The sequence below is a fragment of the Xenopus tropicalis genome, chromosome 3 (assembly GCF_000004195.4).
Source record: "Xenopus tropicalis strain Nigerian chromosome 3, UCB_Xtro_10.0, whole genome shotgun sequence".
In the NCBI taxonomy this organism is placed as follows: Eukaryota; Metazoa; Chordata; class Amphibia; order Anura; family Pipidae; genus Xenopus; species Xenopus tropicalis.
The window spans coordinates 57661539-57684312 of record NC_030679.2 but is presented as its reverse complement, the minus strand read 5'-3'; the positions used below and the strand labels follow the sequence as shown (position 1 = coordinate 57684312).

The 22774-nt window shown below is 38.0% G+C and overlaps 1 protein-coding gene across 1 annotated transcript in view; it reads left to right on the top strand.

The window, feature by feature from the left end:
• Positions 1-22774, top strand: part of msrb3 (methionine sulfoxide reductase B3) — an 85656-nt gene that overhangs the window by 10555 nt on the left and 52327 nt on the right. The window contains exon 3 of the mRNA XM_031898205.1: positions 18838-18872. Within this exon, the coding sequence (XP_031754065.1) occupies positions 18838-18872 (35 nt within the window). The remainder of the gene's footprint in view (positions 1-18837; positions 18873-22774) is intronic.

Sequence of the window (22774 nt, the reverse complement as noted above, 5' to 3'; positions counted from 1 at the left end):
CTTCCTGGTGCCAGGGTTCGGCATGTGGTTGATCGGGTCGACACATTATTGGGAGGGGCTGGGCATGACCCGGCTGTCTTGGTACATATCGGTACTAACGACAAAATGAACGGTAGGTGGGGGACCTTAAAGAGTGAGTTCAGGGATCTAGGCTCTAAAATTAAGCAAAGGTCCTCCAATGTAATTTTTTCGGAAATTTTGCCGGTGCCGCGTGCTAGTTTAGGGAGACAGCGGGAGCTTAGGGAGCTAAATGCGTGGCTAAAGTCTTGGTGTAGGAAGGAAGGGTTTGGGTTCCTAGAGCACTGGGCTGACTTTTCTTTGGGGTACAATCTATACAGCCCTGACGGATTGCACCTCAATGGAAGGGGGTCTACTGTGCTAGGGGAGAGAATGGTTAAGAGGCTGGAGGAGTGTTTAAACTAGACAAGGGGGGGGTTGGTAAGCTAGATTCTTATGGGAGAGCTAGTGTAGATGGGGCAGTGGGACCAGTAAAGGGTTGTGGGGGAGGAGTGAGGGGGGCATATAGTTTATCAGATAAGGAGCTTCCATTGTTACAAGGGAAACAGACTAATTTTCACCTTAGCTCTAACTGTCCTTTAGCTAATGTAAGCTGTAGAGGAAGAAGTAGTAATCTCCGCTGCATGCTGGCTAATGCGCGTAGCTTGTCGGGAAAAATAGGGGAGCTGCAGGCTATTGCATGTATTGAAAATTATGACTTAATTGGTATCACTGAGACCTGGTGGGATGAAAAATGCGACTGGGCAGTGAATTTAAATGGGTATACGCTTTTTAGGAGGGACAGAGGGATTAAACAGGGTGGAGGGGTTTGTCTTTATGTAAAGTCAGATTTAAAGCCATGTAATAAAGACATTACCAATGGAAACGTTGAATCTCTTTGGGTAGAAATTTCGGTAGGGCTGAAGGTCACAAAGAAAATGATCATTGGTGTATGCTATAAACCACCCCGTATAGATGAGGGGGATGAGGCCCAGCTACTTTTGCAAATGGAGGAGGCTTCAAAATTGGGTCAAGTTGTTATTATGGGGGACTTTAATTATCCGGACATTGACTGGAGTAATGGGGTGGCTAAGTCAGAAAAAGCTAGTAGGTTTGTAAATATGCTAAATGACAACTTTTTATTTCAGGTGGTTCAAGAACCTACTCGGAATGAGTCTATTTTGGACCTGGTAATATCTAATAATACTGAACTTATCTCTAACATTTGTGTGGGTGAGCATTTGGGGAACAGTGATCACAACATGGTCTCCTTTGAGATAATGCTACAGAGACAGCTCTATAAGGGAGTAACTAAAACGCTCAATTTTAGACGTGCAGACTTTGCCAGTTTAAGGGCATCTCTGCAATGTGTCAACTGGGAAAGGCTTTTCATGGGGTTAGACACAGAAGGAAAATGGAACATCTTTAAAACATTGCTTTGCAGGTATACACAACAGTATATTCCCCTTGTAAGCAAGGAGAGGCATCGCAAAGCAAAACCCTTATGGCTGAATAAAAGAGTTAAGGTCGAGGTTGGTAATAAAAAACGTGCTTTTAAAGCATTCAAGTTAGCTGGGACAGCGGAAACTTTCATCAGGTACAAGGAAGCAAATAAAGCATGCAAAAAAGCTATCAGGCAAGCTAAAATAGAGATGGAAAGGGATATTGCAGCTAGGAGTAAAAAGAATCCAAAATTATTTTTTAATTATGTGAATAGTAAAAAAATGAAGCAAGAAGGGGTGGGAACTTTATTATCACGGGGAGGTACGTTGGTTGATGAGAACGGGGAAAAAGCTGAAATTTTGAACTCTTATTTTTCATCTGTCTATACATCTGAGGAGCCAGATAATGAAGGCTTCCCTTTTAATATACCCAGTGCTAGTAATTTAGCTACTGGCGCATGGGTCACTCAGGAGGAAATTCAAAAGAGACTTGAACATGTAAAGGTAAACAAAGGTCCAGGACCGGATGGGATTCATCCCAGGGTATTAAATGAGCTGAGCGCTGTGATTGCCAAGCCTCTTCACATAATTTTTCAGGATTCGTTGAGGTTTGGCATGGTGCCGAGAGACTGGCGGATTGCTAATGTGGTGCCGTTATTTAAAAAGGGATCTCGTTCTCAGCCTGAAAACTATAGGCCTGTTAGTCTGACATCAGTAGTAGGAAAGCTTCTGGAAGGGGTAATAAGGGATAGGATAGTTGAATACATTGCAGTTCACAATACTATTAGTTTGTGCCAGCATGGTTTTATGCGTAACAGATCTTGCCAGACTAATTTAGTTGCCTTTTATGAGGAGGTGAGCAGGAACCTTGATGCTGGAATGGCAGTTGATGTCATCTACTTAGATTTTGCTAAAGCGTTTGATACAGTACCGCACAGAAGGTTAATGATCAAATTGAGGAATATTGGCCTAGAACATAATATTTGTAATTGGATAGAAAACTGGCTGAAGGATAGAGTACAAAGAGTGGTGGTAAATGGAACATTTTCTAATTGGGCCAGTGTGGTTAGTGGAGTACCGCAGGGGTCAGTCCTTGGTCCTTTGCTTTTTAACTTGTTTATTAATGACCTGGAGGTGGGCATAGAGAGTACTGTTTCTATTTTTGCTGATGACACTAAATTGTGCAAAACTATAAGTTCCATGCAGGATGCTGCCGCTTTGCAGAGCGATTTGACAAAATTGGAAAACTGGGCAGCAAACTGGAAAATGAGGTTCAATGTTGACAAGTGCAAAGTTATGCACTTTGGTAGGAATAATATAAACGCAAACTATCTACTGAATGGTAGTGTGTTGGGGGCATCCTTAATGGAGAAGGATCTAGGGGTTTTTGTAGATCACAAGTTGTCTAATTCCAGGCAGTGTCATTCTGTGGCTACTACAGCAAATAAAGTGCTGTCTTGTATAAAAAAGGGCATTGACTCAAGGGATGAGAACATATTTTTGCCGCTTTATAGGTCCCTGGTAAGGCCTCACCTTGAGTATGCAGTGCAGTTTTGGGCTCCAGTCCTTAAGAAGGATATTAATGAGCTGGAGAGAGTGCAGAGACGTGCAACTAAACTGGTAAAGGGGATGGAAGATTTAAGCTATGAGGTTAGACTGTCGAGGTTGGGGTTGTTTTCTCTGGAAAAGAGGCGCTTGCGAGGGGACATGATTACTCTGTACAAGTACATTAGAGGGGATTATAGGCAGTTGGGGGATGTTCTTTTTTCCCATAAAAACAATCAGCGCACCAGAGGTCACCCCTATAGATTAGAGGAACAGAGCTTCCATTTGAAGCAGCGTAGGTGGTTTTTCACGGTGAGGGCAGTGAGGCTGTGGAATGCCCTTCCTAGTGATGTGGTAATGGCAGACTCTGTTAATGCCTTTAAGAGGGGCCTGGATGAGTTTTTGAACAAGCAGAATATCCAAGGCTATTGTGATACTAATATCTACAGTTAGTATTACTGGTTGTATATATATAGTTTATGTATGTGAGTGTATAGATTGGTTAGTATAGGTTGTGTGCTGGGTTTACTCGGATGGGTTGAACTTGATGGACAATGGTCTTTTTTCAACCCTATGTAACTATGTAACTATGTAACTATGTCTTTTTTGTTCAAGTTGCAGGGTAATTGGATGTCACAAAAGACTTTCTTTTTAGTCTGGTAGTAAGAAGGGCGCAGTGTGGGACACAGGTGCTAGGTAACAGGTGCCCTCTGTTGAATCAGATATTGAAGCAGTTGTCAGTTTTGAATAAGGTTTGCTCTTAACCTAGGGAGGATATGCTGTTTAGTGCAGCCTTTTCTTGGCTTTTTTTGGCGGTTTAAGGGTTGGTGCATTGTTTAGTCCCAGCAGGGCTAGGCCTGGGTGGCTTCTACAGGGTGAGGTATGCATCAGGACTGAGGCAGTGGGGTATGTGTCCGTATGTAGCTAAAACAGATGGAACAGGGAAGGGAGTGTTGGTCATAATCAGGGAGCTGTTCTGTGTTATGCATTGCATCTTTGGAAACATTAGCTCTTTCACAGGGGAGTTGTAATTGGGCATGTACTTACTGTGTACACTTGGGCCCCTAGCAGATGCTGGGTTCACTGACTATATTGTTATGCGCCTGCTGTCAGAATTTAGTGCTGCCCACATGGAGTGCTGGAATGATTCAGTTAGCCACCACTCAAACCAATCAGTTGTCAGGCATGCAGCACAAAAAGGCATATTAATTGTATGGTATTATGGTTATAGTAAAAAAAATAATAATAAAGGGTCACTAAGGAGCACATTTACTAAGCAATTTTGAGATAAAAATGATTTTTTTTTTCAACTTGTAGATAATTTTGATATTTATGAATGGGTTTTCTCCAGTACTCGATTTTTCTGATATTGTTTTTTGAAAAAATAGTTTTTTGAAAATAACTTGAATAATTCAAGATTAATAAATGCTAAGGGGCTGATTTATCAAAATGTGAGGTTAGAGCTCATCACCAAAAAATCACTCACTTTCTTTTGATTCGTATGGGATTTTTAGAAGCATATTTATAAATGTGGGAAAGGTAGAATTCACCACTTAATAAATACACTTCTAAAAACCCCATAGGAATGAATAGAAAGTGGGTGAATTGTTCTATTGTGAGCTTTAATCTCACATTTTGATAAATCTGCCCCTTAGGTTACTTTTTTCTCGGAAAAAAAATTCAGCAGGTTTGATCTGACGAGTACTATTGGGTCCTATGGAGTGCTTGAAATACTAGAAGAGTTCAACTTGAAAATGGTTAAAATGTAAATATTTATTGTCAGTCTTTTGTTACACACTTGCAAGGGAAGTTAAACATCATTGTTTTCTGTTTCACCCAGTTTTAAGGGAAAGTTAATCCCACCATTATTTTTTATTTCACACATTTTCAAGGGGAAGTTAATGCCATCATTGTTTTCTGTTTTACAAAAAACAATCCTGTGCCCCTCTGGCATTTGCTAGAATCCTCAGATTGCCAGTCGGGACCTGTTTTATTTAATGTTAAAATGTCTTTAATCATATTTAAGGAACAGTGAATAATAGATCCAATAAATATACCTGTATAAAATAAAAGCCAATTTCTGATCTACTGTCAAGCCTCGTAGATAGTGGATTCCTTGGAATATTAGCTGTGTCTTTAATGGTTGTATCTTGAGCAGTGTTGGTTGTGGGTCTTTGCTGCTCAACATAAGAGTTGTGTGTGCTCTTTCATACATGTGCCATTAGGCTGATGAGCATTTACATTCTTTTGTCACTGGCATATTTGCATTACTTCATTTTTTACTACAGGTAATTTTTTGGACTAACTCTTTTCTTTTTAGTTAAACTTACTAGTTTGTTTGCTTTGTCCTCTGATCACTTAGGGGAGTTAGATCATCATGGATATTCCAGCAGAAAGCCTGGGGGCCCCAAAAGTGCATCCGACAAGGGGGCCTTTAATCTGTATCCCAGAGTCACTGGAGTCTAACAACTTTTTCGGGCCTGTTAAGTATTTTGCTGATCCCACCTAATATTTGTATGTGCTATTCCTGGTACATAGGCCTGAGGTGTTATTTATCTGTTAAGGGCTTTATTAGGATCTATAGAGATCCTGTAGCACTATTTGTAGAAAGTTGTCACATATTACCTAGGAAAGTTTAATAAAGAAAAATATTTAATTCATTGGTAATCCTGGGTAATTCCAACCCCCTGATTGCAGATTACTTTTGATCATGAAGGTAAGAGTGGATGAAGGTTAGTCAGGTTTGTGAAGCATGAAGGTGCAGGGAGTCAGTTATACTGTGCACTGCCCCGCATGCTAGTAAAAAAAAGTAATTTGTAAGTACTGCATAGAGACAGGACATGCTGTGCTTTGATGAGAATCAATCAAGTGGGTTGTTAAGTTCTGTTCTGTTGCTTCACTGTCCACAGAAATGGTGGACTCTTTTTTTATACATTGTTGCATTTATTATTACCACCATTAGAGATTGGAATCTGTTAACAAGGTGACTCATTTATCACGTGATGTTAAAAATGTATATCATTATTATATCTGCAGTTATATGTACAAATATAAGTACATTCTACATATTCAGAGAAAATTATGTGTAGCTATTAAATATAAATGTTTATTGTAATTATACTGTATATTTAGGAGTCATTTAGGACTGCAAGTGAAAAGAGCAATTTTAGGTGCAAGTAGCCATTTTTTTTTACCCACAATTTAACCTTAATTGTGGCTGAGAGGTGGAAGTGCTGCTGACATAATTGCAGTGAAAATCTTTAATGTGTTTGCATGTTATAATTTCCAGTGCACAAGCTTAGGGGCACATTCATGAAAACACGAGTTCGAATCCCGAATGGGATAAATTCGGATTGGATACAATAATTTCTTAAGTTTGCAAATATCATGAATATGCTTACGAAAAAATCATATTAGTCACGATAATATCGTATTGGCGATTCGAAAGTCACAAAATTTTCGTACCGAACGATCGTAAGATGCAGGAAAACCTTTCCGACCTTGATCCTTCTGTGCATGATTTTAGAAGCCTCCCATAGGAATCAATGGCACTGTGCAGCTCCAACCTGACCCAAGGAAAGTCACTATAACGAAGCTTGAATGAATCCGAAACTTTCGTACTCGGCGCGACAATACGATTTTGTTGCACAAATTTTGTCGCAAAGTATGAAAAAGTCACCAAAAATACGCTCTGAGCGTTCGTGGATTAGTAAATCTCCCCCTTAGTGTATCAATTGACGCTGGCCGTTGTCGGAATCCTGTAGCAAGGGTATCACCACCTTCCCCCAGGATTCCCCTGTATTAATAGAGGTACTGCATGCAGTTTGCAACAGAAGGTAGGTTTGGACCCAGCTGTCCTGAGCCCAACTATGTGGAAGTGTAAGGATCGGCTTTAGACTCATAAATAAGTCTTTGTATCCAAGGGCTTCTGTGATTGATACCAGTTCAATTAGCCCATTAACAGAGAAATTGCAGAAGTGCCTAGCTGCAATATGAGAACTCTCCATGGTCCTGAACATACTGTATGAAATACAATTAAAGGGGTAATGTAATCTAAAAATAAAGTTTGTTTTTTTGCCTGGAAAACAGTATAATTTTCAGTGAAACAGAGCTTGTAAAAAGTGGATTTCTCTAAACCATCACGTTTACATTTTTTCATGGAAGTGCAGTTAACTGGATTGTTCTGAATTCTCTCATAGAGAGGACACATCGTCTTATAACAGTATTAAGACCACAGTGGTTAAAAACCTTATCAGAAATGCATTATTTAAAAAATGAAAATGTTTACGGTAATATTTTTGACATGTGTTTCTTGAAATTGTTTCAACTGAAAAATGAATACTGTTATTCTATTAAACACATTATTTGTATTCTATCTATCTATCTATAATAGAGCTATTGGAGTAGAACAGGCAAAGAATAAAAGTTGCAAATTGCTATCACAACAGTTGTATTATTCTGAAGCCTGGAATATACCTGTATTTAGCTTTGGTTTTTATAATGCCTGGGTAATAAAACCAACCCCTTTTCATTTATAGTGGGCAAGTGGATGCTGGTGTAGTACGCTATTGTAGAAATGAATTATGCTTCATATGCACTAATATAATATTGTCTTTTTAGAGCTACAGCCTACACCCATTATTCTAGCTGACAATGTTTCTTAAACATTAAGCTTTTTTAAGATATCTATGTCTGCAGCTGCTCTTTACTGGTCATATAGTTTCTCTCATTATCCCCGAGCTAGGGGCCAGCAAGCCTCATCTTGGGACAGTGGACCCTTCCCACAGAATGACAAAAAAGTAAGTTAAGCAATCCAGAACTGTTGCACACGCCTTTTTAAATTGATCCAGTTGGCTAAATTATGCCAGCTGTGCAAATTAAATGGTATTAAGGTTTTTTTTATCAGGAAGAGGCAGGTACAAAAATTCTAAGCATCTCACTGCAACAAACAGAAGTAGGGGAGTGCCCAATTAGTGTAAAAATATATTATTTATGCTTCAATAAAATATATTGCACTTACAGACTTTTCATTTAAACCAAAAAGTTCTATATTGGTTTTATCTGTCCTCTGACACATAATGACATGTAGTCTTTAGCAAATGTTAAAGAGCAGCAATTTTTTTTTTTTTAAATTCCAATGCCATTGCAATGTTATTCCCATTGTTGTTCAGTGTTTCCTGATTGTGGGCTCATGAAACCTGACATTTTCAATGCAAAAGAGACCATTATTCTCATAGATGTTAGCTTAGGGGTCTTTGAGATATTGATGTGATCATTGTTAGTCAGTCACTTCTGGGGAGGGTAATGGTGGTGATGAATTGCATCCTTTGATATGCCTGACAGTGGCCTGGTGGAGTTCAAACAGTTTTGTAAGCTTTTCCAGTTTGGTAAGCATTAATAACTACAAACCGGATTCCAAAAAAGTTGGGACACTAAACAAATTGTGAATAAAAACTGAATGCAATGATGTGGAGGTGCCAACTTCTAATATTTTATTCAGAATAGAACATAAATCACGGAACAAAAGTTTAAACTGAGAAAATGTACCATTTTAAGGGAAAAATATGTTGATTCAGAATTTCATGGTGTCAACAAATCCCAAAAAAGTTGGGACAAGTAGCAATAAGAGGCTGGAAAAAGTAAATTTGAGCATAACGAAGAGCTGGAAGACCAAATAACACTAATTAGGTCAATTGGCAACATGATTTGGTATAAAAAGAGCTTCTCAGAGTTGCAGTGTCTCTCAGAAGCCAAGATGGGTAGAGGATCACCAATTCCCACAATGTTGCGCAGAAAGATAGTGGAGCAATATCAGAAAGGTGTTACCCAGCGAAAAATTGCAAAGATTTTGCATCTATCATCATCAACTGTGCATAACATCATCCGAAGATTCAGAGAATCTGGAACAATCTCTGTGCGTAAGGGTCAAAGCCGTAAAACCATACTGGATGCCCGTGATCTCTGGGCCCGTAAACGACACTGCACCACAAACAGGAATGCTACTGTAAAGGAAATCACAGAATGGGCTCAGGAATACTTCCAGAAACCATTGTCAGAGAACACAATCCACCGTGCCATCCGCCGTTGCCAGCTGAAACTCTACAGTGCAAAGAAGAAGCCATTTCTAAGCAAGATCCACAAACTCAGGCGTTTTCACTGGGCCAGGGATCATTTAAAATGGAGTGTGGCAAAATGGAAGACTGTTCTGTGGTCAGACGAGTCACGATTCAAAGTTCTTTTTGGAAATCTGGGACGCCATGTCATCCGGACCAAAGAGGACAAGGACAACCCAAGTTGTTATCAACGCTCAGTTCAGAAGCCTGCATCTCTGATGGTATGGGGTTGCATGAGTGCGTGTGGCGTGGGCAGCTTGCATGTCTGGAAAGGCAGCATCAATGCAGAAAAATATATTCAGGTTCTAGAACAACATATGCTCCCATCCAGACGTCATCTCTTTCAGGGAAGACCCTGCATTTTTCAACAAGATAATGCCAGACCACATTCTGCATCAATCACAACATCATGGCTGCGTAGGAGAAGGATCCGGGTACTGAAATGGCCAGTCTGCAGTCCAGATCTTTCACCTATAGAGAACATTTGGCGCATCATAAAGAGGAAGGTGCGACAAAGAAGGCCCAAGACAATTGAACAGTTAGAGGCCTGTATTAGACAAGAATGGGAGAGCATTCCTATTCCTAAACTTGAGAAACTGGTCTCCTCGGTCCCCAGACGTCTGTTGAGTGTTGTAAGAAGAAGGGGAGATGCCACACAGTGGTGAAAATGGCCTTGTCCCAACTTTTTTGGGATTTGTTGACACCATGAAATTCTGAATCAACATATTTTTCCCTTAAAATGGTACATTTTCTCAGTTTAAACTTTTGTTCCGTGATTTATGTTCTAATATTTTATTCAGAATAGAAGTTGGCACCTCCACATCATTGCGTTCAGTTTTTATTCACAATTTGTTTAGTGTCCCAACTTTTTTGGAATCCGGGTTGTACAAGTCATGAAAACACTGAAACCTTAAACCTGTGCTGTTGACCAGACTTGGATAGTGAGGTCCCAGATTTCTGTTATTTAAGAATAGCAGAGCATCCTACACACACCCATAATTATCATACAATTGATTAAAACCCCTATTCCAATTTTTGCTTTCAGTGAACTGAGAATCCTAGAGGTTCGCATATTTATGCCATACAAATATGTAATTTTGCATTGTGTTCCATTCATTTTCTCTTTTTAGGGGTTTCAACTTTAGACAGTTTTATACTGCCCGGCAGGCTTCAGGGAGGCCTTGAAGGCCCAGGGAGTCGTTATCCCTATTTGTCTATGTTCTTTATGGATTCAGTTATGCCTAGGGTTGACAAACCATTCAGACAAAGCCTTCAGGTATTAAAAGTTTGCAAATGCAAATATTTTAAGATTTAAAGTGGTGGTTTGCCTTTAAGGTAACTTTTTTTACAGAATACTTCTATTCCTATTGCAATTGCAATTGGTTTTCATTATTTAATTTTTATAGTTTTTGAATTATTTGCCGTCCTCTTCTGCCTCTTTCCATCTTTCAAATGTGGGTCAAGCCAAGAGTTTTGATCAGTGAGGCTGCAGTGTTATTGTTACTTTTTATTACTTATGTTTCTATTTAGTCCCTCTTCTATTCATATTTCAATATATCGTTCAAACCACTGCCTGGCTGCTTGCGTAAATAAGACCCTAGCAACCAGATCACTGCTGAAATACTAAACTGGAGAGCTGCTGAACAGAAAGCTAAATAACTTAAAACCATAAAGAATTAAAAATGAAGCACAGTTCAAACTGTCTCAGGATATTACTGTCTAGATTTTGCTAAAAGTTAATTTTAATGTCTGAAAAGCCCCAAATTCAATAAGAATAGATGGCTTAATTTTAAAAATGTCCATTATTTTTAATCTTCTCCAATATCCTTTTTTGGTATTTTGCTAAAGGATTACAGGAAAGCTGATCTAATTCTTAGACCTTAGACCTAAAGTGTAACAGCTCTGTTGTGGATAGTTTTCAAAAGTTTGTTATAAAGGTCACTTTTATAATTATATCATAATATTGTAAAAGAATAATATTGAATATGAATTTAGCTCTGTTTCCCCATGCTGTGTTTCAGGTTCACAGGTAAGGAGGAGTTCCTTATACAGGGGTCTACCTGGGAAGGGTAATTGTGAATTTCTTCTTTCGCAATTGCTTTGAATCAATAAGGTGACAGGATTCTGTATAAACTAAAGTGCTTTCACTTTTAATGATTTGCACTCTTGAATACAGAAAACTTTAGATATCTCTTGATTTAAACAAAAGGCAGCAGGTATGTTTTGTTGTAATCCTTGATGTTAATCATCCTAGAGGCACAAGAAAGGCTAAGCTCTGCATTTTTTTTGCACAAAATAGTATTTACCCGTGATAGATACCCTTTAATCGTACCAAGAGGAAGTCATGGAACTAGATTATATTATTATTGTTATTATTATTAGGAATACCACTTTTAGAGAGATTCTCTTATAGTATACATTTTAGAAAATGTACTTTCCATTTTGTATCTTTACAATTGTAGACTCTGACCTTTTTCATCTTCCCAATTCTGTGTTCCCTGTGTTTACTGGGCTGAGAGAGGTGCAAGGCTTTCATAGACAAAATATATATTCCACTATTCCTAGCAGCTTGCAGCGGGAGCCGTGCTAGTGAATCTGGCAGAAAGCTGAAGAGGTTTCTGTGAGAAATGAGAAACCTAAGGATAGGTTAGCACTGGCTTAGCACTGCTTTGTTACTAGGAATTCAAATGTGCCAGAGGGCTGCCATAGGCATGTAATGTTGTTTTAGATTTAGAACAATATTAAATTTAAACACATGTTCAAAGCTCAAAGTAGATTTTTTGCCTTGATACAACACTTGTCACTGCAGTATGAATAGGGGTAAAACCAACTACGAAGTTTCGTCTTTGGTGGAATTTTTTCCAAACGGATGACAAAATTTGCAGTGCAAAAAAAAAAAAAAAAGGCCTGTTTTCTTTTTAATGATGCTAAATAAAAGTTATGTTTTTGTTAGTAAAATTTCCTGGTGTGGCATTTTGATTTTTTTGTATCACTGGCTGGGATGGCACCCAGGTTCAATGAATAGTTTGCTATTTTTTGGTGTGCTTGAATCTTTAGACTTTGCAAAATATTTGGCTAAATATACAAAATATTTGTTGTTTCATTAAGTTGCCATAAACATCAACGTTTTTCAATCCACCTGTGACCATTGTCAGGATGTAAACCAAGAAGTGAATCACTTGCTTAAAACCCATTCACCAGAATTACCCCCGCCCATAAATAATTATTTAAAGTGCCTATAAATAATTAATGTGCTACATTAACCTACAAAGAATTGTGTTAAAAGCAGTATTGCAGTGTAACATTGTAAACATCAATATAAAAATAACAATTCATATAAAAATACAAATGTATCTTTCATCATTGTATCAATCTAAATGTGAAACTTCTACCAAGTATAGACTAATTATATCCCCAATAATACTAAATTTTCAAAGTGTATTTGCTCTTAAAAAATCAAGCTCATACATCAGGTAAAGGCCATATTAAACATAAAACATAATTAATCAGCATGATTTAACACCATCATATTCTCACAAAATCAATTGGTATAAAAAGTATTTAAAATTCAAATAATGCTAGTTGTACAACCAACCACAAATTATTTCAGAGGTGTCTCATGCAATGTAAACATCCCACTAATAGGACCACAGTTATTATAAAAGGGGCAATTTATTCTAATCAGGACCACTCCACCAAAGGGATAAATGATGTGTTCAAGTGAAACGGGAGAGATTCGCTCACTATTTGTAAGCCACACAAGCATGACAAAAAGTTCTTTGTGGATGCTAAATAAGGACTGTGATTGGCTATTTGGTAGCAGCCTGCAGAAGGCTCTGCTTGGAGTAAAACAGAGTCTCTGTGCTTCCAAAACTTGCTTCTAAGCCAGAAATGTAAAAATGTGCACCTACTTTGAGGCCACTGGGAGCAACATCAAAGGGATTGGTGAGCAACCCGAGCCACTGGTTGGGAACCACTGCCCTAGGGGCTAATGTATCCAACATCTGAATCCATCTAGCTTCCCATTGTAATAGAAGTCTATCCTTGTCTCCACCCCTCGGAGGAGGAGGGACAAAGTCAATCAGCATACATCGTAGAGTATCCACTTTACCTGTAGTCAACGCAGATCCTCTATCTAGGGATGGACCGAAACCCGTATTTGGTTCGGGATTTGGCCAAATCCCGGAGTTTTTTTAAGGATTCGGTTTCGGCTGGATCTGTGGTCCCGGTCGAACTGAATCGGAATCCTAATTAGCATAAATTAGCATATGCTAATTATAATTCAGAAAGACTTAAGTGGGTAGTGAAAAAAAATTTAGCTGCACGTGCAGCGCAATATTTAACCCCTTCCGATCCTAATCAGCATTTGCTAATAAGGATTCGGTTCGGGATTCAGCCAAATCTTGCTGGGTGGGTTCGGAGGTTCGGCCGAACCCAAAAAAGTGGGTTTGGTGCATCCTTACTTCTATTAGATCTATGATTGTTCATTCTCAGTCTTAAAAAGTTAACACATTTACCGACATAATAGAGCCCACAGATGATAAAATAGATGACACACACACATATATTTTTATTGAAAGTGCACACAGAAAACTCCAGGTACTGCCTGGGTGCATGGTTAACATAACATAATTAGTAAGCCCAAACAAACCACACTCACAAGCAAAAAAAATGGTGTTTAATTCAACGTTTTGGCTTAGACTCAATATATATATATATATATATATATATATATGATAGAGGTTATAATGTACCACCTGTTGTATGTTAATACATATGCAAATGGAGCTGTTACTAAATCAGCCTTTGCCCTCCCCAGTCACTCTTCTAGTCTCACAGTTTAAGTACATATATATATAAGGACCCACATTTATATAGAAAAGGACCAGTAGTCAATGGGAGTTGAAACAGTTTTAATATATTGCGTAAGTTCACATTTTAAATATTTACTACATATCCAGTTAGCATTCATATAAGGGCCTCTAGGAGTAATAGGCAGACAGAAAGGATGACATTAAGGGCACTTAAGCACTGGTGGTTCAGGTGCTGATGGGATTTACCAAGGTTATGTGGGGAGCTTTCGGACTGGTGGTCATTTTATGTTTACAGCAGGCCAGAGAGGATCTGGGAAGTAAGTGTGGTGGTGTTTGATGACTTGACACAGGGCTGGTTTATGAGATTTTGGCCAAGATTTCGATACTTTGCAAGGCACATCTGGCAAGGGAGGAAATAAGAAGTTGATGATAGTCAGGAAGGTCTTAGGGTTGGTTGGGAGGAGTCAGGGCAAGATTTTTGTGCTTTCCAAGCACATCTGCCTGGTTAGTAATTATGGATTTGATGTTAGTTAGGAAGCTCTTAGTTAGTAAAATTGTACCTTACAATATAAAAGGTATGGCCTTTTATGACTCAAGGCCACACATTGTATCTTTTGTTACATATAATTGCAGCACAAAGCATAAGTGTAAGCATTAAAATGAGGGTCGAGCATTGACAATTGTGGCACCATGTATTTTCACCCTTAATGCCAATATCCATGACATTGTTAGTGAATCTTTTATTTAGTTGTTTTACACAGATTCCCCCACAAGGTGGTGCACATTTTGCAGTTGTTAGAATGGTATTACAAAAATAATAAATCACCCAGCAAGAGTTCTTAAGAGGCCAAGTTGCTGGGGCACCCACATTAGAGCTGGTAGAATGCACCTTTGTTCTTTGCCTGAATTTCAGAGTGACATCACGGAATCCCTTCCTGTTGCACTCTAGCAGTCAGTCTTGCAGGCTTTGACATAAGCCAGATGGCTGCACTCGGTAGGCGCACAGGCTGCCTGGTACTGCACTTGATGAAAGAGAATAGGAAGACTTTTTATAATCATTTGTGGGAGTACAAAAAGACTGCAGCCTGGCTAGGTAATTACATTTTCTCAGCGTGCCTAATTTTATAGCATGGAGGTCAGCTGGAAGAAGGGGAGACAGCACCTTGTGGTGTTTGCGGAGCTGAAAACATATAAAGAAGGTCTGTAACCTGTAGCACTACTGTTGTTCAACTGCAACTTCAAATGACACATATCAGATTTAAGGCTTCTGAATACTGTATGCTTTGGTAAAACAGCAGTTGATAAAAAGTTTATTGTGCTACAGTTTTTTTTTTTGTTTGATATTTTAGTCCTTTTTTTTTTTTTTTAGTTTTTTTTCAAAAACATTTTAATCCATGTACCATGATGTAAAATAGCATTTACATACCCATAAATTTAAAAAAATATGATGTGTGTGTAAAATGTTATATGTATTATCAAATTATTTACTAAAATTTAAAAAATTAATATATATTTGTTTGTTTGTTTCTAGTTAAAGCAAATAAAAGGCATGTAATATGTCTACACCAGTGTTAATCTGAACAATTTGACATGAAATGTAGCAAAAATAGTTTTAAGCCAAGACGTTAATAAATTCACAATATAATAATTTTGTGGTAGATGGACCCCATGGTATATTATTGCTGTATGTTCCACTCTGCCCCCTAATGCCATATGCATGTATTGCATTTATGTATATATGCATATCTTTATTTTTGTAGTGATACTGCCCTGTAAATATTCTACAATGCAATAATAATACAAGCAGGGGATACACACTGCAGTAAATACATGTTCATATTTTTGTTGCTGTAAATATTGATGTCTAAGTGCAACATATCAAGACCAACAGGATTTATGTCCTGTCCAATACAGCTTCACTGTTATGGGAGTTGCCAATAAGCAATATCTGGGTACCGCATGTTTTGCATCACTGACGTAAAGGGATTGTAAATCCAGGATCTCAATTTACAATCAGCTCTGCTGTTTCTGACTATAGAAAAAAATAGAAGAAGCCGCCAAATTTAAAGGCCTCTGAAGGACCACGCAAGGCATTGTGGGAAATTGGGCCTTCAGAGAGCTAACTTCTGCTACAAAACTTAAGAACCAGCACTGCAGTCAGGGACAGACAAAACTGCTGCTTTCAATATCAATTACTTTTTTTTTTAAACCCCTGAACATTTTAATTAATGTAATTCTAAGCAACTTAAACATAAATTTGCTTTCATTAGCAAAATGTTATTTTTGGGTTTATATCCCCTGTTGGTATGTTTATCTTTCTTCACATGGCTCTCTTGTTTTATAATACATGTACATGTTTTACATGCTTTTTAATATGGAAATGACCTTTATACTGTACTGTTGTCTACTAAATCTATAAAAATTGAATACAGCTGTTAAATAGAAGGCCATGCATAATAAGAGGCAGTTTTATACTTTTAAAGCTGTGATGCTAAAAAACATATTGCATTCCCAGTTTCCAGGATTTAGGAAACTATTTTCCTTTGTATGCAGCATGTCGTAATTTCTCGTTGATAAGCTAAAGCTTAAAAACTCAAAATATGTGCAAAATTTGGGCAGGGCCCTCTTCACCTCTTGTATCGGTTATTGATTGCTTTATATGTTACTCTGTATGTCCAATGTATGTAACCCACTTATTGTACAGCGCTGCGGAATATGTTGGCGCTTTATAAATAAATGTTAATGTAATGTAATGTAATGTAATATTAGATACAGTGCAGTAAGTAAATAAGATACAAAAAAAGTCGCTCTCTAACTCTATCTTAAGAAATGTAATATTCTGTCTCAGTTCTCCTGTGCCGCAACTCCCAGCATCCTTCACCTGCAATATGTCTGGATGACCACTTGTGCTGGGCTGTGTTCTAACATATATGCAGGATGAACAAGGTGCAAGGGCTGTAATTAAAGAGGTGTCTGTGTACATTGGATTTAGCTCTGAGCAAAGGTGGTCAGTATTGTAATGTATTGAACAATGTAACTGCTCCATGTTGGCTTCCAGATGTTCTACATCACCACTAGATACCAAAATGTCAGTGTGTTTATGCCCTTAGATTAAATGAAGAATTAAAAATGTGATTTCTGTGTGAAAATCCTTTAAATAAGGCACAGTAGTTATTTAAACATGTGAACTGAGATAGCTGTTAATGGTACAGCAAGCTCTTTCATGTACTAGTTGTTTCTATAGTAATTCAGTTGTTTTTTTCACCAGATTTTTAAAGTGCACACACTAAATTGAGCTTCAAAACTCTCAGCCATCTGGTGTCTTAAAATGTTTTATAGCATTCTGTGAAAAAACATTTTTTCCGCTGCAAAGAACCTGTCAGTATGGTTAAGTGCTAGACAGGGACAACACTGTTTTATTCATCCAAACCTAAGCAACTGTTGAAGCCTTTCTGTTCTTTAGGGGAAAACCATTAAGCATCTTCCCACAGATCACTTACTTCTTATAGATACATCTAACCGATATCTTGGATTTGAGCCAGGAAATGTGTCCGCGGTCCAGTTACAGAATACATTGTGTGCAAAGCTATTGATACAGGATCAGATGCACTCACAAGCACTAGCTAGCTTGACAAGGACATTGTAATATGGATTTTACTTCAGCAATAAATATACATATATTACATATGTGTGTGGTCCTATATGAGCGTGTTATCTCATGCCTGCACACCAGATTAGCCCTGCTTTTCCAACAGGGCTTATACATGTGTTACTTTTGTGAATGCCATAGGTAGTTGCCCATGGCAAGAAGCAAAGATGGTGCTAGACAAAAAGAATAATTTTAAAAAGGAAAGGATAGTTAAAATATTACTAGTGATGATTTAGGATGGTGAACAACGGTTACTGAATGACATAACATTACTATAGCTTGCTTTAGATATTTAGCATAATCATGTGCATTGATGAGGTTTAACTGCTGTTTGCAAACAGGCTATAAATCAGTGCAAGCCAAAATTATCCATTGAGTCCTGGGTCAGTTCAAAAGGGGATAAATATTGGTCAATGTAAATTTTTGTGCCATTATAAATGAAAATAAATACTGAACACGTGTTCAGCAAAATGTATTATGTTAAGACACATTGGGGCCAATTCACTAAAGGTCAATAACGCTTATCGCATGCTTTTTTGCGTTCAAAAGAATGCAAAAATTAAGTCCCGATTCATCGAAAGTCATTTTGCTTGCGTTAAGACGCATATCGCATGCGCAAAAAAATGCATTGCGTTAATTCTCGCATAGAAATAATACTAACGCATGATTCACAAACGCATATGAAGCGTTAAACGCACTAAATATCGCATTAGTCTGTGCGAATATGAACACCTACTTGGGGTAGGCGGTATTTAAAGCAAATTGTGGTTCGTGAGCTTTTGGCAACAAAACATGGACTTTGCTTTGGGATTTTTTCAAAGATGTGTTGGCCCTAGAGTGATGCATTCTCCAGTTTTCAAGGAAATGGAAATTTTAAGAACAGTAGTTTTCCGAAAGTAATGGTTACGTGCCTAAAATCATGCGCTAATATAGCAAGCAGCTAAACATATCGCACACAGCGGGAATTAACACAAGAAAGACGCTCATCATGAGTTAAATAACGCAAAGAACATTGCTTCTTAATTATGACGCCTGTCCTTTTAGTGAATTGAGCGTCCCAAAAAAAATGAAGCGATAACACTTTTAACGCATGCTATAAATAGCACTCATTTTATCGCCCTTTAGTGAATCGGCCCCATTGTCTTTCTATAGACAATGACACATTAATGTTAATTGTTGTACATATGTTAGAGGGAGCCATTGCCTTCTTGTTTGCTGTAATACATGGATTACTTGCAATTTTAATACTGTTTATCTTTCTTTTTCTTCTCACTCAGCTCTTGTCCCTGCTATTTGCCCCATCGTTTTGTTGGTGAGGATATCACAGTGATGTCTGCATTCAACCTGCTCCATTTGGTGACAAAGAGCCAGCCAGTGACCCTGCGAGCCTGTGGTCTTCCCTCAGGTTGACTGGGTGCTGCTTGTTGTGTCATGCATACTGAGAGCCCTTAATAAGTGGTGGGTCTGCTGCAGGAAACTATGATAATAGTGTATTGTCCCTTACAAGAATCTTCAAATTCAGTCTTTTGGATTATTGGAAGGATATAAGAACCCTTTTGTTATTATAAATCATATTCCAGTGAATAAAAATCAGTATTGAGTGAAAAGAAATATATATGAGTGAAGAGAAATAGTGATGTTCACTTTCACTTTCAAATTAATTTATGGAGTACGGCTATTTTTATAACAGAGCTTAGTTGTGGCTTGTTGGATTTTAGCAACAAAGCTACTCAAAAACATTCAGATTCTGACTATCTTCCCAAGTGGCTATGTTGGATATTGGAGATTTTCTACTATTTGTTAAAAAGTAGACAATATTGCCTATGCACATCCATAACTCTTGTACCACCATTCATTTACTGCATGTTGTCTACAAGTGCTTAAAAATAGATAACTAATCATAAATAAGTCATTAAACCACTGTTTTTAAAATGTGCACTTGTGTCAAGAACTTTCTTGCAAGCCTAAATCTGGTGGGATAGCCTCATGCAAACAGTGTCTTGCTTCCAAAGCTGCCTTGAGAAGGAATAACTGGCTGAACTATGTAGTCTCTGGTAAAACTACAACATTACTGCTTTAAGAGTGGAATTTGAAGGAGGATTTCCCTTTGTCAAACATTTAATATATCAGACATTGGTCTGTAGAGCATATGGTCCCTAATAATCATATCAGTCTTCCCCAACACACTGCCCTCTGGGTGTTTTTTAATCAAGACTCCCAGCATCTCTTGCCAGATTTTGGGTACCAAAGAGTGTCAATTATAGTACCATTATTTATATACCAGCATCCTTTAAATGCTTTAAATTTATTCTGCCTCTATACTGTTTGGATACGTGCTCTGTTCTACAGATGACACAAAAGTTACATTAAGCGGCAATATGTGTATGTATAAATATTACAATATTCAGTAAAAAAAAAACAATACATCTTTAATGCTGGATAGCTAGCAGATATATTATAATAACTAAATAACAGTGTCTTCTGTCCTGAGACCTCATTTCCCTATATAGTGTTAACTATACAATATGATTACGTGAAATGTGCAATGAAAAACACTTATTAAAAATTTGTAAAGCTTTCCACTAGATGGCACTAAATCCGTATGTTTTTTTCCTAAAAGTGCAAAGAAAACTGCTGGTATGTAAAACTGATTCCATTCTTGTAATCTTAGAGTTAATCTCCCATGCTTACAAAGTTTTGCTCACAAATAGACTATTTCCTGATATATCACAGATCTTTTCCAGCACTTGAAACAATGAAAGTAGCTAAACAGATCTTTAATGCATTCCAGATATCAGAGGTAGCAAGGAATTTTTGCAGCCATGTTGGACCACAGGAAGATGCAGTTTATTGGAAGTTGGATTGTAAAGTCCCCAGTTGTGATTCATTAAAACATATCAACAAATAGCTGAATGAAACACACCTTTCTTTTTGAACAATGTTCATTAGAAATTACAACCACCTCTGAAACGTCCTGCTAATCCACTATTTCCTCTTATTTGTGCCCACATATTTCACTGTGCAGTGTTCATGCTGACGCTCCTCAGGTATGTTTTCTGCAGCAGACCACCCAGGTTTAAAAGAACTATTCCCATATTTATGTTACTATAATTTCTGTTTGTTAAGGACTCTCACCTCCATCGTGTTCTTCTGTGTTTCCCACTCAACTTTTGCCTGCATCACTTTTGCATGAAGTATTGCTTTCAAAAATTAAGACCTTGCTTTAGAAAGTTTTGTTTAAGTACAGTGGCTTCATACAGAATATGTAGCTGTTTGATTTTCAAAATTGTTTGTCTCTGCAATTTCATTTTATCTTAACACAAATAAATACATTTCAAACTGAATATTGTTTCCCAAAACTTTAAAAAAAGCAGTGGCGCTTTCCAAGTATCAATTTATGACTGAAGACATTTAAAGGAGAAGGAAAGGTAAAAACTAAGTAAGCTTTATCAGAAAGGTCTATGTAAATACATCCATAAGCACTCACAGAAATGCTGCACTGAGTCCTCTGTCAAAAGATTTGTTATCTCTTTGTTTTCCTGTGCCAGAGACACGCAGCTCTGTCCTCTCTGTCCCCTCCTGCTCCCCCCTCCCTCAAGAGAGCTAAGAACTCACTCTCCCCCCCCCCTTAGGAATGTGGATCTGAGCCAATCAGCAGGAAGCGGACTCACAGTCTTACACACTGCACATGTACACTGGTCTTGCTTTTGGTGCAGGAGCGAAGCATTATGGGAACTTTCTTTACAGAGCTCATTGTTTTTGTTTCCTATGAGGCTTCTGATCATCTGAACAGGAGAAATATGGGGAGACTTAAGGGCACTATTGAGAGAACTGAAGGTATGCCTGCAGCTTGAGATTAACTCTTTATTAGCCTTTCCTTCTCCTTTAAGACAAAGAGAAGGCAGATAGGCTGAAAAGAGTGAGGGTGGGATGGCGGTAAAATGACATAATGATGATGGTAAAATAAATATATCAGAAAAAAAGTAACTGATTATAACAGGATGAAAGTGAAATGATTTGTTGAGGTGGCTTATTGACTTTTCAGTTACCATCAAGATAACTAAGGAAAGGCACATGTACCAGCATTAAATGTAAAGAAGTACCCTGGTTCAGTGCAGTTTACTAACAGGAGCAACGATCTAGGGCAGTGCTGCCCAACTTCTGTGGTAACGAGGGCAGACTTTTTCTGGCCTACATGGTGGAAGGCCGATAATGGAAGCCAGATTTGACCACTTACAGTTTTTAAACCACACCCAAGTTATGACGAGAACTTTTAAGACCATATCCACATTAATGGTAGTATCATACTCATCACTCATATTTAGGGCACTCCTATAGGGCAGACAGAGTATGGCACACAGGCAAGGTACAGCAGGGCAGGCAGGACACAGAGAAAACTATAATGAAAACTATAACCAATCAGGACCACTCCAAGATGAACAGTTTGTGCTGTACTACTTACAGTGACACAATGTCTGAGGTGTGAACAGGTTAATAATACGGGTGCCTACAACCTGAATTGTGAACAATGCAGGGGGTTACAGGTGTGAACAATGCAGAAACTTACAGATGTGAGTAATGCAGCGGCCAGTTAATCTCAGTACCGATACTATTTAAAGCTTACACAAAGGAAAGCAGTCATAGCAACAAGACAGATGGGGGTGGCACGGGCTGCCAGTTAGACAGCACTGGTTTAGGATATTGGGTAAGCTATTAAAAGCATTGGTGGGGCCTGACATTTGGCACTCCCCAGTGATATTATTTTTTCTTCTCTTTTAAGATGCAGTGCACACACACACAACTTTTGCTTTAAAAATCTTGGATGTTAACAATGGAACTTATAGAAACTTTTCAATGATTTAACATTATGTACAGTATGATAGGTGTTATTGTGCCTTCTCTTGTATATACAGTACATTGGGTATATATATATATATATATATATGTATATTGTTTTGCCTTCTCTGAGCCAAGAGTTGGTTTATGATGATAGTGAGTCAAAGGAGTTTAATAAATGCTTTAAAATGAATCATTAAGTGGTATAGTGCATTTGGTTGGCAAGTATGATTCCTTTGCCCATTTAGCTTAGGGGGTCTCCCACACATTTTAGTGAAAGGAGTAGAAGCTTCGGGCTCCAGAAGAGTTCAAGTTATAGAATAGAACTACTTTCTTCTCCCAAACCATTGTCTAGCTGATTTTGTTGTATGAACGTTT